The 13,255-nt window shown below is 37.3% G+C and overlaps 1 protein-coding gene and 1 pseudogene across 2 annotated transcripts; both read left to right on the top strand.

The window, feature by feature from the left end:
* The first annotated feature begins 67 nt into the window (after positions 1 to 67).
* rflnb (refilin B) lies at positions 68 to 2,936 on the top strand. 2 transcript variants are annotated; one of them, XM_041994842.1, is made up of 3 exons: positions 68 to 693; positions 1,088 to 1,149; positions 1,259 to 2,936. In XM_041994842.1, exons 1-3 carry the CDS (start codon positions 493 to 495, stop codon positions 1,575 to 1,577), a joined length of 582 nt encoding a protein of 193 aa, XP_041850776.1. In that variant the 5' UTR covers positions 68 to 492; the 3' UTR covers positions 1,578 to 2,936. The 2 variants fall into 2 exon arrangements, with proteins under 2 accessions (XP_041850776.1, XP_041850775.1); XM_041994841.1 differs by having other exon boundaries at positions 1,055 to 1,149.
* A 910-nt stretch (positions 2,937 to 3,846) lies between these two features.
* On the top strand, positions 3,847 to 11,870 carry LOC121645875 (annotated as a pseudogene).
* The last annotated feature ends 1,385 nt before the right edge of the window (positions 11,871 to 13,255 follow it).

The raw sequence follows: 13,255 nt of genomic DNA, 5'->3' as shown, positions 1-13,255 counted from the left end.
ATGGGTGTGTGCAGTTTTTACTTTGCACATTTTGCACAATAGCAGGAAAACCTATCAACCTGATTTTTTTTTACTGGGTCCAATTTGAAGGAAGGCCTGGAAAGGTTCCCATTGCTGGTTTTGTCTCTTGTTGACAATTATCTTTTAACCAATCAGCAACCAATAAATTCTCAGAAAGGCGTTTCCTTAACTGTGTTTGTGGAATTGAAAGCCCCCTTTGAGACGCTGGGAGTTTGAAGAGCGGCGGGTTGCTGTGTCCTCATTCTTCCCCAGACTCAGACAGAAGTAAAGTTGTTGAAAATATTAAAAATCCGCCACGGGTTGAGGATTTTTCCATCCTGCAGCTCTGCGTGCTGTCCGGAGGAACTTTGCAGCAACACGAGGGACTTCGCAATCAAATAAATAAAGAACACGAGGAGCTGCAATCTGGAAGTGTTTCTCTTTCATAACCCGCGCCTTGCTTGTTGGACTTTTGCAACTTGTTAACCAGAAATGGTTGGCAAATTAAACTTGCCAAATGTATGCGAAGGAGAGCCTCTGGATATGAGCTGCAGCAGGGCTGATAGAGGACTTGATAGCCCGGACTCGGGGTTACCACCGAGCCCGAGCCCCAGTGCCTGGTTGCAGCCTGTGAGTACTGAGAAAGCCGGTGGTGTGAGCCCCGTGTCTGAGGACGATGGAAAAGGTTCCCTGGTAAGTTATATTCTGCGCCTTTGCTTTAAAGTCTTGTTTTACAACGTGGCGTAGCATCCATTGACTGCTTCCACAGGTGGAGAGATAAATGCCTGAGGTTGGTTTGTCCAACACATTTAAAAACTCTGGTGTATTTGCATGGATGTTGCCTCTGAACACCGGAAGTTGGTTCGGATATTAATGCTGCCTGCCAGGCTCAAAATGTCTATTGTTTTACTGCGTCTCTTAAAATAAATTGGAGTTCTCTGATAGTTCTTCTTAAAAACTGCTTGAACTTTGTAGTAAGATCTGGCCAAGTGGGTCAAAGCGGCACGTGTTGATAGGCAGCTTATTTTATTTCAAATAACTTTTTTGCATGCAGATTCCAGTTTCACCAGCTGCATCTTTCCCACAGCTACAGCCACTGTCCTTTGGAGAAGGAATAGCACTTGATCCGTTACCCTCAAAGGAGTTGAGGTGGGTTGCCTTTTGATTGTGTTATGATGCCCTGTGCATAAACTGTTATATGCAAACAGTGGAGGGTGCAGACTTGACACCTGTAACTAACATTTTCTTTCATCCACAGATACATCTCATCTGTGCACTATGACTCTGACCGTCACTTCATCCAGGATGTGGACCTGCATCCATCAGGCCAAGGCCTTAGACATTGCAGGCAGACCATTGTAGCAGTGGCCCATAGCACCTGGCGCCACTACAAGACGCAGCTGGAGTTTGAGCCACGTCTGCGTCCCCAACGCTTCAAGAGTACCACCATCATCTACCCCAAAAAAACCAGCGCAGCCTTCACCACAGAGCTGAACTACAACTCCCACAGGCTATCCAGACGTTTCCTATCCAGTGTGGAGCTCGAGGCCGCGAGCAGCAGGAGGCTGCCTCAGTGAGACTGGAGGGGAAGAGGTGGGGCAGATGGCAGGGGTCATTTCCAAAACCCTTGTATTGATACTCTTGGAAGGTTGCACTGAAGCTAGTTGGGACTCTTTGGTGGTTCCTCAACAGGGTTAAAAAGGTCATTTTGTGTCATGACTCATCAGCACATCTGTAGACCCAGTGGACTCATCTTTTTCTGCCTCTACATTCTTTCCCCTTCGCTGGAGAGGTGGCCTCCTCAAACTGAGGCTCATCACAAGATGAAAGGATGGTGACCGCCACTTCAGCCTCATCAAAACGCATCACGGCAACATCAACTTGATCTGATTTTTGTTGTTTTCTTTGATGAGGGACTGCCATGAAGCCACAATTTTTTGTTGTTCTTTTCTATCTTTTCTAAAACTCACCCCCTTGATGGGAGAAGGGTGGAAGGAGCAAATTTAGTCCAGAAGGATGATGTTTGCCTTTGTGCTTGATGTGAATGCTTAAAAGGCTAAGCCTTGTTTTTGCACTGACCTGCTGTGTTGTCTTTTTGTAGTTGTGTAGCTTCTGATTTTAAGTATCCGTCCCAAGGTGTGTACAGGAAGCATCTGTGCTGTGATTTGTACAGATGGTAGACAAGGATTTATTACAGATTCTTGATCTATGTTGTGTTTATGTATTTATGGCCTAGTTGGAGTATTTTTGTTGATGGTTGTTTTACCAGATCCCTCAGCTACAGCTGTTAAAGCAGGATATCTTTTTTTTTTTTTTTCTTTATCAGCTGATGTCACACAAAATTAGAACAATTTCTTACATACTTTTTTATTTCTCTTTTGGTTTTAGTCTGAATTATTTTTCTTTTATTTTTTTATTTTTTTTAATAGGTTACCTTGGTTTGGAATGACTTGAAATCATTTATCCACATGATGCTATCTTTTGAAGGTGTTTCCACTTTCTTTTTTTTAGTTTTAAACCACGGGGTATGTGTGCACAACATAGTGTAAGCCTTTACAAGCCTTATTTTTATTGTTTACACCTCCATTTTAGTGTATGTGACAAGTGATTGGTAACTTTGCTGTTCGTTTTCAGTTTGTAAAGCTTAAACTGATTTTTAGTAGGTAGGTAAATGATGGCTCCTGACTGTATAATTTACTGAAATGTGGATCACTTCTTTGCTTTCTGCCTCTCTCTGCTGGACTGTACCTTTGGTATGACTTGGATTAAAACTGCATTTATACTGTTTTGAAGCTCAAAGATCTGAGATTTTAGCAGCTCATTAACAAAAGTATCTTCACAGCAGTGGCAAAGGATATTTTTATGATGCCTGATTTATCTGTTAATGTCCTTTTTGTTTTGGATGTAAATCAGTTGGAAATAAAAGGATCACTTTTTCAAAACTGCTTTTTGTGTGTGTGTGTGTGTGTGTGTGTGTGTGTGTGTGTGTGATAGAGAAAGGTGGCAGAAATACCTAACCACCTTTTGTCCATAGCAATATGTATATATTTAGAGGGGGGCTCAGTGTGAAACATGATTCAACCCTCTTAGAGGTTATATTCGTAGGCAAATGAATAGCTTACGAATTTTGCTGGGTTATGAAACTGTTTCATAATTTGATTTTGGGTGCAGCATCCCTTTTAATGAGCAGAAGTTTTCCAATTGTGTTGCACTTCCCTCTTGTGGCCGCAAAGGGAAGGTGCAATCTATGGCTTCTCATATCCAGTCAAGGAGTCAATAAATGTAACTTGCGGCTTATATTTACATATATACATACCACTATACATGTCTCATTAATTACACATATTATTCAGAATGTGTCGTTATTTTAAATCTTTGACAGATGCATACATTTTAGGGTCTTTTTTTATAGCAAAAATTGTGCACATTTTAATTTCAATTAAGTATATGAAATTACAATAAACTTTTGAGGACATTTTTATTGACACTGGCAATAGTTGTACGTTTATGCATATAAAATTACTACTTGTCACGCAGTTATTACTATTTTTTATTTATTTATTTTTTTCCACAATCTGAAATTTGCAGTATTTTGTGCTTTGGTTTCTGAAAAACCCAAGTTGCGCGTTTCCCCACAGAGCCTGAAGGCAGCATGACGTTGACGCATCAGCGTAACATCGAGTATTTTTTGTACATTTTAAAGAAATAAAGTAATTGAAAAGAAAAAGAAAAGCTTACCCAGTTACGTCGAGTGTGGGATGTTTTTTTAAATGTATGTATATATAGAGAGAAAATAAATAAATGTGTTATATGACGTAAAGGTTCATAGGTCAAAACGCCCCCGTTTCCTGTAAGCGTGCGCACTGCGCAGACGCATTTGAATGTGGTTGTTTCAATCTTTCGTGTGGCTTTTGTGTATAGTTTATAGCAGAATGGTGTTTTATAGTATACAGAAATGTTTGCTCATTACTTGAAACATTGGTATAAATGATAGATAACGGACATCCTTTAGAGAGTCTTCCGGGGGTTTAAAATAGCTTGAGGCTGAGTAGTGACAAAAATGAAGACTGCCAGCGGATACACCGGCAACACCATGGACATGTTTGAAAAGGGAAAAGTGCTCAAATTTTGTGCACCAATGGTACGATATTCAAAGTAAGTAAAACCTGTTTTCGTTCGTTAACTGTTGCCATAACTTTATTTATTTGTTTATTTATTTCTGCTGTTTCGTCTAACGTGTATTAAATTTCACACCACCAGCGTTCTCAGTACTCAAATTTACGCACTGTAACAAAGTCTCGCTTTCAACAGGTTGGCGTTTCGGTCTTTGGTTAGGAAGTACAATTGTGATATCTGCTTCACCCCAATGATAGTTGCTGCTGACTTCATGCGATCTGTCAAAGCCAGAGACAGCGAATTCACCACCAATGAAGGCGAGTCGTGTGCTCCTGTCGTAATTTTTACTGCCTTCCAGCTACTTGTGCACAGCTTCTTAGCCAGATAAAATTATGATAAATATTTTAGATTGCACATGATACTGTTCTGCCATAACTTGGAGACTTGATGATATAAAAATAAGTGTTTGTTTTTCTTTTTCTGCAGGCGATCGGCCCTTGATCGTGCAGTTTGCTGCCCATGATGCCCAGACGCTTGCTGATGCAGCCTGTGTGGTGGCACCGTTTTCAGATGGAGTTGATCTCAACTGTGGTTGTCCTCAGAGGTACAATGAAGAATATAGGGCTAATCAGTTTTGACTCACAGCCATTTATTTATTTCTTTGTTTTATTCTGTTATTATAGTAATTTGATTAATTATACACATCTAATGACAAAGTGTTTTTGTTTCTCCTTTATTGAACCAGATAAAAATCTCATTTAGATTAGAAATCTGTTTTTCAAGCATGACTTGGCCAAGGAAGGCAGCACAACCACAAGTACACAAATTACCATATAATAAACAGAGATCAACTTTCAAAACACAAGTAAAACAAAGGTAGCAGCCAATATTAGGTAAATGACATGCTTAATATGTCATTTGAATACTGGGTTGAATACTACAAGGATGTTTATCCCTTGAGCCGTTAGAATCAACTTAAGTTCCCCCAGAGATCCCTGTTGTTTTTGTTATTAATTAATAGTTAGCACGATGGATTGTCACACACAAATCTGTTAAACCCCTTGCCTTCAGAACAAATCTGCAAATCTTTCAAAAGTTACTTGATTGGCTTATTTGTTGTGTTTACAGATGGGCTATGTCAGCTGGGTATGGTGCATGCCTAATCAATAAGCCTGAACTTGTTAAAGACATGGTGAGACATGTTAGAAACCAAGTGGACAATCCAAACTACACAGCTTCCATCAAGATAAGGTAAAAAAAAAAAAAAAATTACCAGTTTGTCATGATTCATATAGACTGGACTTCATAGGCTGATATTTGGTATGTGTTCGGTATGTGTCTGGGTTGCTTTGTGAGTAACATTGCTGAACAGAAATGACAAACTACGTCTCACATTATTTTAGGTTATATGATCATTGGATAATTTATGCTCCAGAGAATGATGATGTTTATTTTACAATCAGAAAGTGATATACTGGTACTAACTATAATTATGGTATTAAAAGGATAATGTCAGTTTTGTATTGATATGATTATTTTGTGAGTTATCAGCTTATAAAATCAAAGCATCATAAAATGCTGATTATGTTTTTTATTTTTATAATTTCTTGATTATGAATCAATAGTGAAAGAGCAAAAGAAAAAAAAGAGGAAATTACTTGTTATAATGATTGTTGTTTTTAAAGAAATACATTTTCACACAGGATTCACAAGGACTTGAGACAAACAGTGGATCTGTGTCAAAAGGCTGAATCAGCAGGCGTATCATGGATAACAGTCCATGGCCGTACAACAGACGAGCGCCACCAGCCGGTTCATTATGATTCCATAAAGACAATAAAAGACAGTGTATCCGTCCCCGTCATTGCCAATGGGGATATAAAGTACCTCCGTGACGTGGAGTCCATTCACCAGCTAACTGGTGTCGATGGTATGCTTGTCAAATGAAGTGTCTTTTTGAAAAGTTGCACCATTGACCGATGTAAATATATTTTATTTTCTTATTACCACTTATCAGTTTTTTTCTGGTATTCTCTTTAGGTGTGATGGCTGCACGGGGTTTGCTTGCTAACCCTGCCATGTTTGCCGGATATGAGGATACTCCTTTGGAGTGTATTTGGGACTGGGTGGACATCTCCATTGCGCAGGGGACACCATTCACATGCTTCCACCACCATCTTATCTACATGCTGGAGAGGGTTAGCTCCCAGCCTGAGAGAAAGGTGTTCAATTCTTTGTCAAGCACCTCAGCTGTAATAGATTACCTTCAGACTACGTATGGATCAGTTGATGATCTCAGAACATAAACAGATTTAAGTGTCATAGTTTTTATATATATGTTGTCTGTTTGTATTCCAAATAAAACTGGACATCTATAATTGTATTGCTTGCCTTTATTATTGCTATGTTTTTATTATTCAAGACTACGTGTGATCATGTACATAACAAAATAAAAATTATGCATATTAACGGGAATACAGTGTTTTGTTCTGTTTGTGAAGCAGTATATATATATATATATATATATATATATATTGTGTGTGTGTGTGTGTGTGTGTATAAATGTATTAATAACTTATCTGCTAATTACGAACATTTTAGCACAACTAGCTACTTACAGAAATATAGTTGTATCTAAATTTAGTTTTGCGGTGATTAAAAACTAACATACAGGGAGTAATACTGTCTGCCTTCAAAGTAAAAAGTATATTTGAATAGGAATTCATGGTGAAGGGAAGAAGCCAAATTCACGGCCTAATTCAAGGATTAGGTGAGTCAATGGTATTAACCTTAGCAGGAATAATATTTCATTGTACGAAACCGAAATTACAAGAATTTAAGGTACACCAGGCTAAAAAATTCAAAAGCCAAAATTTGTTTTATTTTGAATTATTGAACCGGAAGTCTGTCTTTAGCGAGTTTTTTTTTCTCCAGCCAAAGCCGCTGAAACAGGAAGAGGTGATCAGGAAGAAAAACTTTATGAAGTTACTTTCTTTCAGTCAGCATATCTACAATTTGTGAGTATGCTACATGTTTTTATGGCCGAATTGTTGCATAAATATCTGTCTTGTTGACATGACAGGTTTAAATGTGAAACATTTAGCGGTTGAGCGTTAGCATTAGCTAACGGAATTGAACTGACGTTAAAAATGGAATGGGGATAAGTGCTAAGTGACAAATCAATATTTTCCTTTTTTTCCTCTATTATCTGTCTTTCTGTTGCGGTAGCAATGTAACAATAACGTGGAACAAACTTAGTTTGCAAATTGAAGACGTGGATTGGGAATATGAAGTGCGAGCTGCTTAAAATACCATGCCTCGCAGCAGTAACGTGGCTTAAACTATCGATTGTACATCCGACGTAGTTGTGTTTTTGAATACTGTATGTAATTTACCACAAGCATAGTTGTACCAAAAACAAGAAAGACATTCGTGCCGTTTAAAGCAATCTTCCAGTCAGAATTAGGAAGGGGTGCATATTCTAGCAGAGGGGTGTGTCAGATTATGAAATTTGCTAGTCTGGGATTAATAAAATACTTCTGATTCTGATTGTGCACCCCCTGGTAAATCCATTTTCCACTTCACATTATTTGCTTTTTAGAGTTCACTTAAAACATGATAATTCATGTTGTGAGTTTGGTGGCTAAAGTTCTCTCTCTATATATATATATATGGTCATCTTCAGGAGACATGACATTGCAGTGGACTGCTGTGGCACTATTCCTCTATGCAGAGATGGCCACCATTGTCATCCTCTGCTTACCCTTCATCTCAGCCAGGAGGTAAGTAACAGTAGCTGTTGATTCAGCAGGAGATAGTTGTGACTTAATACATAAAGTGTTAGACGGTGCCCGTTAAGTGCATTTAATTTTGCAGGTGGCAGAGCATTTTCAAGCTGAGCATCTGGGACTGTGTGGCCAGGTTCTGGAACAAAGTGTTTCTCACCATGATCATAATACTTATTGTTCTTTTCCTTGGTAAGCATAAAAATCATTTGACTCTATTTTATTATACTGTATCCATGAGCTGCAAGTTCATCATCAGTTTCTAACAAAGGTCAACCTAATTATACCATAAGGAATCCTTATGTAAATGTTTTTTGTTTTGATTGTGGATCAGATAGTGTTTTGCAGCTGATATGTAGTGCAAGATACATAAAACATAAAGGTACTAAAATATTCATGCACTAAGGTTGCAGAATACTCTGTCAACAGAAAATATCTGTACACAGAGTGATTGTACACAGCAGTTTGTTCATTCAGGTTTCCCGTTGCAACTCATTTCTTTTTTTAGATGCTGTGCGTGAGGTGAGGAAGTACTCGTCTAAAGAAATTGGCACAGATGCTAAGCTTCAACCAAATATGTTTGATCACCTGCATATGAAGCTGTTTAGGGCCCAGAGGAACCTCTACATCTCTGGCTTTGCAGTCTTCCTTTGGCTGTGAGTAAATGCTTGTTCAAATACTGCAGCGCCATATTTCCTCTTTGAACCAGGCCATCTTCTAACCCCTACTTTTCTTGCAGTGTTATGAAGCGATTGATTACTTTAATTAATCAGCTGGCATCCGCGTCTGGAACTACGGCTGCTCTTCAAGTTCAGGCTGAAAATGCTAACAAGACAGCAGAGAAGTACATGAAGGACAATGAGTTACTGAAACAGGTAGGCTTTGCATACACTGCATATTGTGTGTATAAAAACACTTAATGTTATACACGAGTTTCACATATCTAATAACTGCATTTAGTTCTATGTACTTAACATTCATATAATTTGATGTCTTTCAGACTTTGATGGAAGGGAAGGGTGATAAGGCAACTGCAGAGGGCATGGAGCTTTTAAGGAAAAATGTGGGGAAGCTGAAAGAAGAGCTGAAGACCTCTGGAGATGGTTGGTTTTTATCTACATGTACACACAATATTGGCATAGTTTTGCACATTTTTACGTTCTTTATTATTTTTATAACTGGAGGACCAGCTGGAGGTCACCAGCATGCGTTTCCCTCCTGAATCAGTTGACTTGTCCTCAGATGAGCAGAGGAAAATGGATGGATGGATTATTTTTATATCCTAACCACAGGAAAACTTATAGGACAACTGCAGACTAGTCACATGTAGCAGGTGGGACACAGATGGGAAGTTTTGTGGTGATGTGTGATTTTGTTTTTCTGCAGCCCTGAAGAAGTCCCAGTCAGAGGCAGAGGTAATGAAGAAGCAGATGGACGGCCTTGCCAGGGAGTACGACAGGCTGCTAAAAGAACATCAGGAGCTCCAGGTAATGCTAAAATCAAATAGAAAGGCATAGTGACTTGGTCATAAAAAGTATTATACACTTGGGGGGCATTACTACCTCATAGTAACAGAGGTAAATGAGCCCACCTTGGTGTTTTTAGTGAAGTTAGTGTGAAGTTTTGATGATGTCTGATAATAGCACTTTGCAGGATTTTAATGCATAAATAATCCACACCAAATCACACATGCCTACAATGCAACATTTTATCATGCCACATGTTGTGTGTAACATTATGTCCTAATTATGGCTAATTGGAGAGATGGTATGAAGGATATATCACACATTTTATACTCCACACTACACACCAATTTGGCCATGTTACGCCTCGCCCGATTCCACAAAATATCTGATATTTGAAGGGACACACCGACATGGGATTAAGCCAGCTTGTTTAGTTAATTTGTGAAGAGCAAAGTTAGCTTAGCAAAGAGCTTATCATTGCAGCTAGATGGAAGAACTGAAAGGTGGTTAAGGCTGATTCTCACATTGAAGGCGTCGGTGGTCGCATTTCTCATTCACTTTGAATGAGGGTGACAGACTAAATTCTGGGTCCTTTGCTTTGGTAGAAAGTTGAGAAAAGAGATTTTATTTTCTTTCCTCAAGCGGCAGCAAAAGTACCAGCCAATCAACATGCCAGACTAATCATATGACTGGTCTTCTGACTAACATACTCAAATTCCAAGCATCTGGCCCACTCACTGTCTAGCATAAAGCTTTGTGTTCATGTGAACGCTTCAAAGTGACTCCACTGTTTTTACATTACATTTACAGTCTGAGTGTACCTTGTTTAATATTTCTGTTTTATTCAGTTTTCACTTCCAAAAGTACAGATACAAACTATTTTAAATTTGAGGTTTGTTAGTATTTTTTGCTTGAAAAACTTTTGTTCTTTGCTCCACTCTGATAATATACCAGTATGTGTTTCTAAAAAGAAAACGTGGGAGCCTGGTGCTGTGTTAGAGAAAATGTCAGTTATTTGCAATTGGTTTTCTAAATGATGAATGTTAAGTTAAAACAGAAATTATTCTGTATGCGGTTGTTTCATTTTTAGCAAGAATATCTGAATCAGACCATTCGGCACGTCGTGGCTTTAAAAAGAATTAGAACATTTTGTCAGTGTGCAACAAAATAAATAGGCAACAGTTTTTTTTGTTTTTTTTTTAAATCATTATCACATTAACGTCTGATGCATTTTATGGTGCTTAATGTAATATTATATGGTGACTGATGTTTTTTTCCCTCCATGTCCTTGTACTTTCAGAATCGTCAAGATAATGGAAACAAAAAGGACGACTAGTTAAATGTAATGGTTGCTGCAACTTATCCAAATCACAAGAAAGCCATCGCAACACATTTGTCACCATCATAGAGCACTCCGTGTCATTGTTTATACCACCACACCAGGATTGGATCATCAGAAGTACAGACTTCTGCCTTGTAGCAGTAATGGCTTTAAATCGGTTGAATTGTTGTATGGATAGCAGCCAGGCTTAAATGGAACGAGTAATATTTCAAGGTTTCCTGTTTCTGTCTTCTGCAGCGTAACTGAGAGGATATATTTTTTCAGGTGAATGCAATCAACAGATTAGTTGTGCAGAATAACAGGTTAGTAATTGACTCAGGTGTGATCACAGAATGCTTACTGTGTAGAATAATTGACAAAAATGGGTGTTTTCTGGTTTATGGTTTTAGTCTTAGTGCATAGTGTAGCATGCAACGTTCTCTGAAAGCTAAAGCAGTTCATTATCGCAGCAAATGGTGTATGTGTATTTTTACATTAAAGATTTACATCAATGTTTATGCACTATGCAGGACTGCAATGTGTGCCTAATTTTAGCTTAACTGCAGACGGTATATTCATTGTATGCATGTGAGGCTTTGCAGACGATGTTTGCATGTAGAGCTACACTTTGAGAAATGACTTTCCCACATTTCTGAATACTTTTATGTAATGAATAATAATATAAGATCCAACATATACATAATTTCTTTAGGTTTCGTCTCTAATTTGAACCTGCAAATGCATCCTGCTATGAAGAGATGTAAAAGAAAATCTGTAAAAATAGAAAACTTACATAAATCTTTGACTTAAAATTGGGAAAAATAGATCTTGGACAGAAGAATGTCTTATTGTGTTGTTGATTCTTAGTGTCCATTTACTTTTATAATTGCTGTGATGCGGTTCACATAATTTTGTGTTAGTATTCTGTGTTATGAAAAACGAATGTATGATTTTTTTTGTATCATTTCTACCAGACTGAGTTGTGTCATTTGGAGAGCAGTAAAGGTTTTAATTACATGTTGAAAGTTTTTTTTTTTTCTTCTTTGAGCTAATGACATTTTGGATCAGAAGAACATCTTTTCAGGTTGTGTTCATATATCTCTGTTGGCTCAAAGAAAACTAATTGAAGTGCCTTTTTAGCTGTTTGTGAAGCATTTCCTTTAATAAAGTTTACTTTGATTATTCTGTGTTTTATTTTTTTTAAATTTATGACATTCACCAATATGTCATTAAGCACCTGTAATTAGTAACACCAAAAACATAATTTGATTGGACATTAAGTTTTATTTATATATTTTTTTTATTGCTTTACATTTGAGATTTTTTTTTTCACAAAAATAAATTTACAACCTGGTTTCTTTACTGAAGGTAAATGTTTGACATTATTGAAGTAAGATTTGTTTCCTGCATACACTGCTTCTCTCTGAATCAGTTTGTGACTTGCTTTGAACCAGAGTTTGATAAATAGTCCTTTATTAGTCCCACAATGGGAAAATTCCAGTTGTTACAGCAGCCAGTAAAAGGACAAGGATTTAAAAATTGACAATTATAATATTGTCTAAATCAGTCAAGCAGGAGGTTTTCTTTTACCATTTTTTATTTCATGAATGAAGTGATAAAATGGCATTGTATGAAACAGGGAAACTACTTATCATGGGCTGAAATAATGGAAAAATAATCTATATTTAAACAAACATCAACTTGTACATTACAGATAAATGATACTAATAGCTTACTGTGGAAATATTTTTATTTTTCAATCAAATTTTTTGCATTCAGATGAAAAACAAAAATTGAGATTTTTTTTTCTTTATCTATCAAACCTTATATTATACAATCCTCTTACCTCTTTGTCCACAGACTTTCCTCAGGTGATGGTGCCTGTATTTAAGGGCACAACAAATGCCTCTTGAAAGTTAATGAGTAATAAGTTTTAAGTTTTAAATTTGGGATAATTTACATTGGGTAAAATTAAAGGCAACACCTTGACTGGTTTTCTGGCCTCTTGAAGTTTAAGATAGCTTGAAGCGACATAAATTAAAAAAGCAGGAACAATCTTTCAGCAGTAGACAGCAGAATCCAGTGCTTCTCAGCTGACACAATAACACTGCAAATAAATAAAAGGTGGAGGTCACTCATTCTTTTTGCAGCTTTTAATGGTGAACATCTTTGAACAGTGTCCTCCAGCCCTTTATTGTTTTGTCTGGACATCATAGTATTTCTTTATATTTCCAACAGTTCTAAAAGTTTGTGGGTGTCTGGGTTCACACACACACACACACACACACACACACACACACACACACACACACACACACACACACACACACACACATATATATATATATATATATATATATATATGTATATATACATAATTTTTTACATTAGTTATTAGTTGGGTGATGGTACTTTTAGAGATCACCAGTTTCACATTGAGGGTTTGACATTTGATTTTGGAATTAAGCCTCGTACATTAACAAAACTGAAATCTGTGAGAGCATCACAATATTTCAGGATTTTGGCACAAGTAACCTTTTTTACAAACAAACAACTGAACACAGAAA

The sequence above is a fragment of the Melanotaenia boesemani genome, chromosome 9, assembly GCF_017639745.1.
Source record: "Melanotaenia boesemani isolate fMelBoe1 chromosome 9, fMelBoe1.pri, whole genome shotgun sequence".
NCBI classification, from domain to species: Eukaryota; Metazoa; Chordata; class Actinopteri; order Atheriniformes; family Melanotaeniidae; genus Melanotaenia; species Melanotaenia boesemani.
The sequence above is the reverse complement of the archived record's forward strand: the minus strand, read 5'-3'. Positions and strand labels throughout refer to the sequence as shown.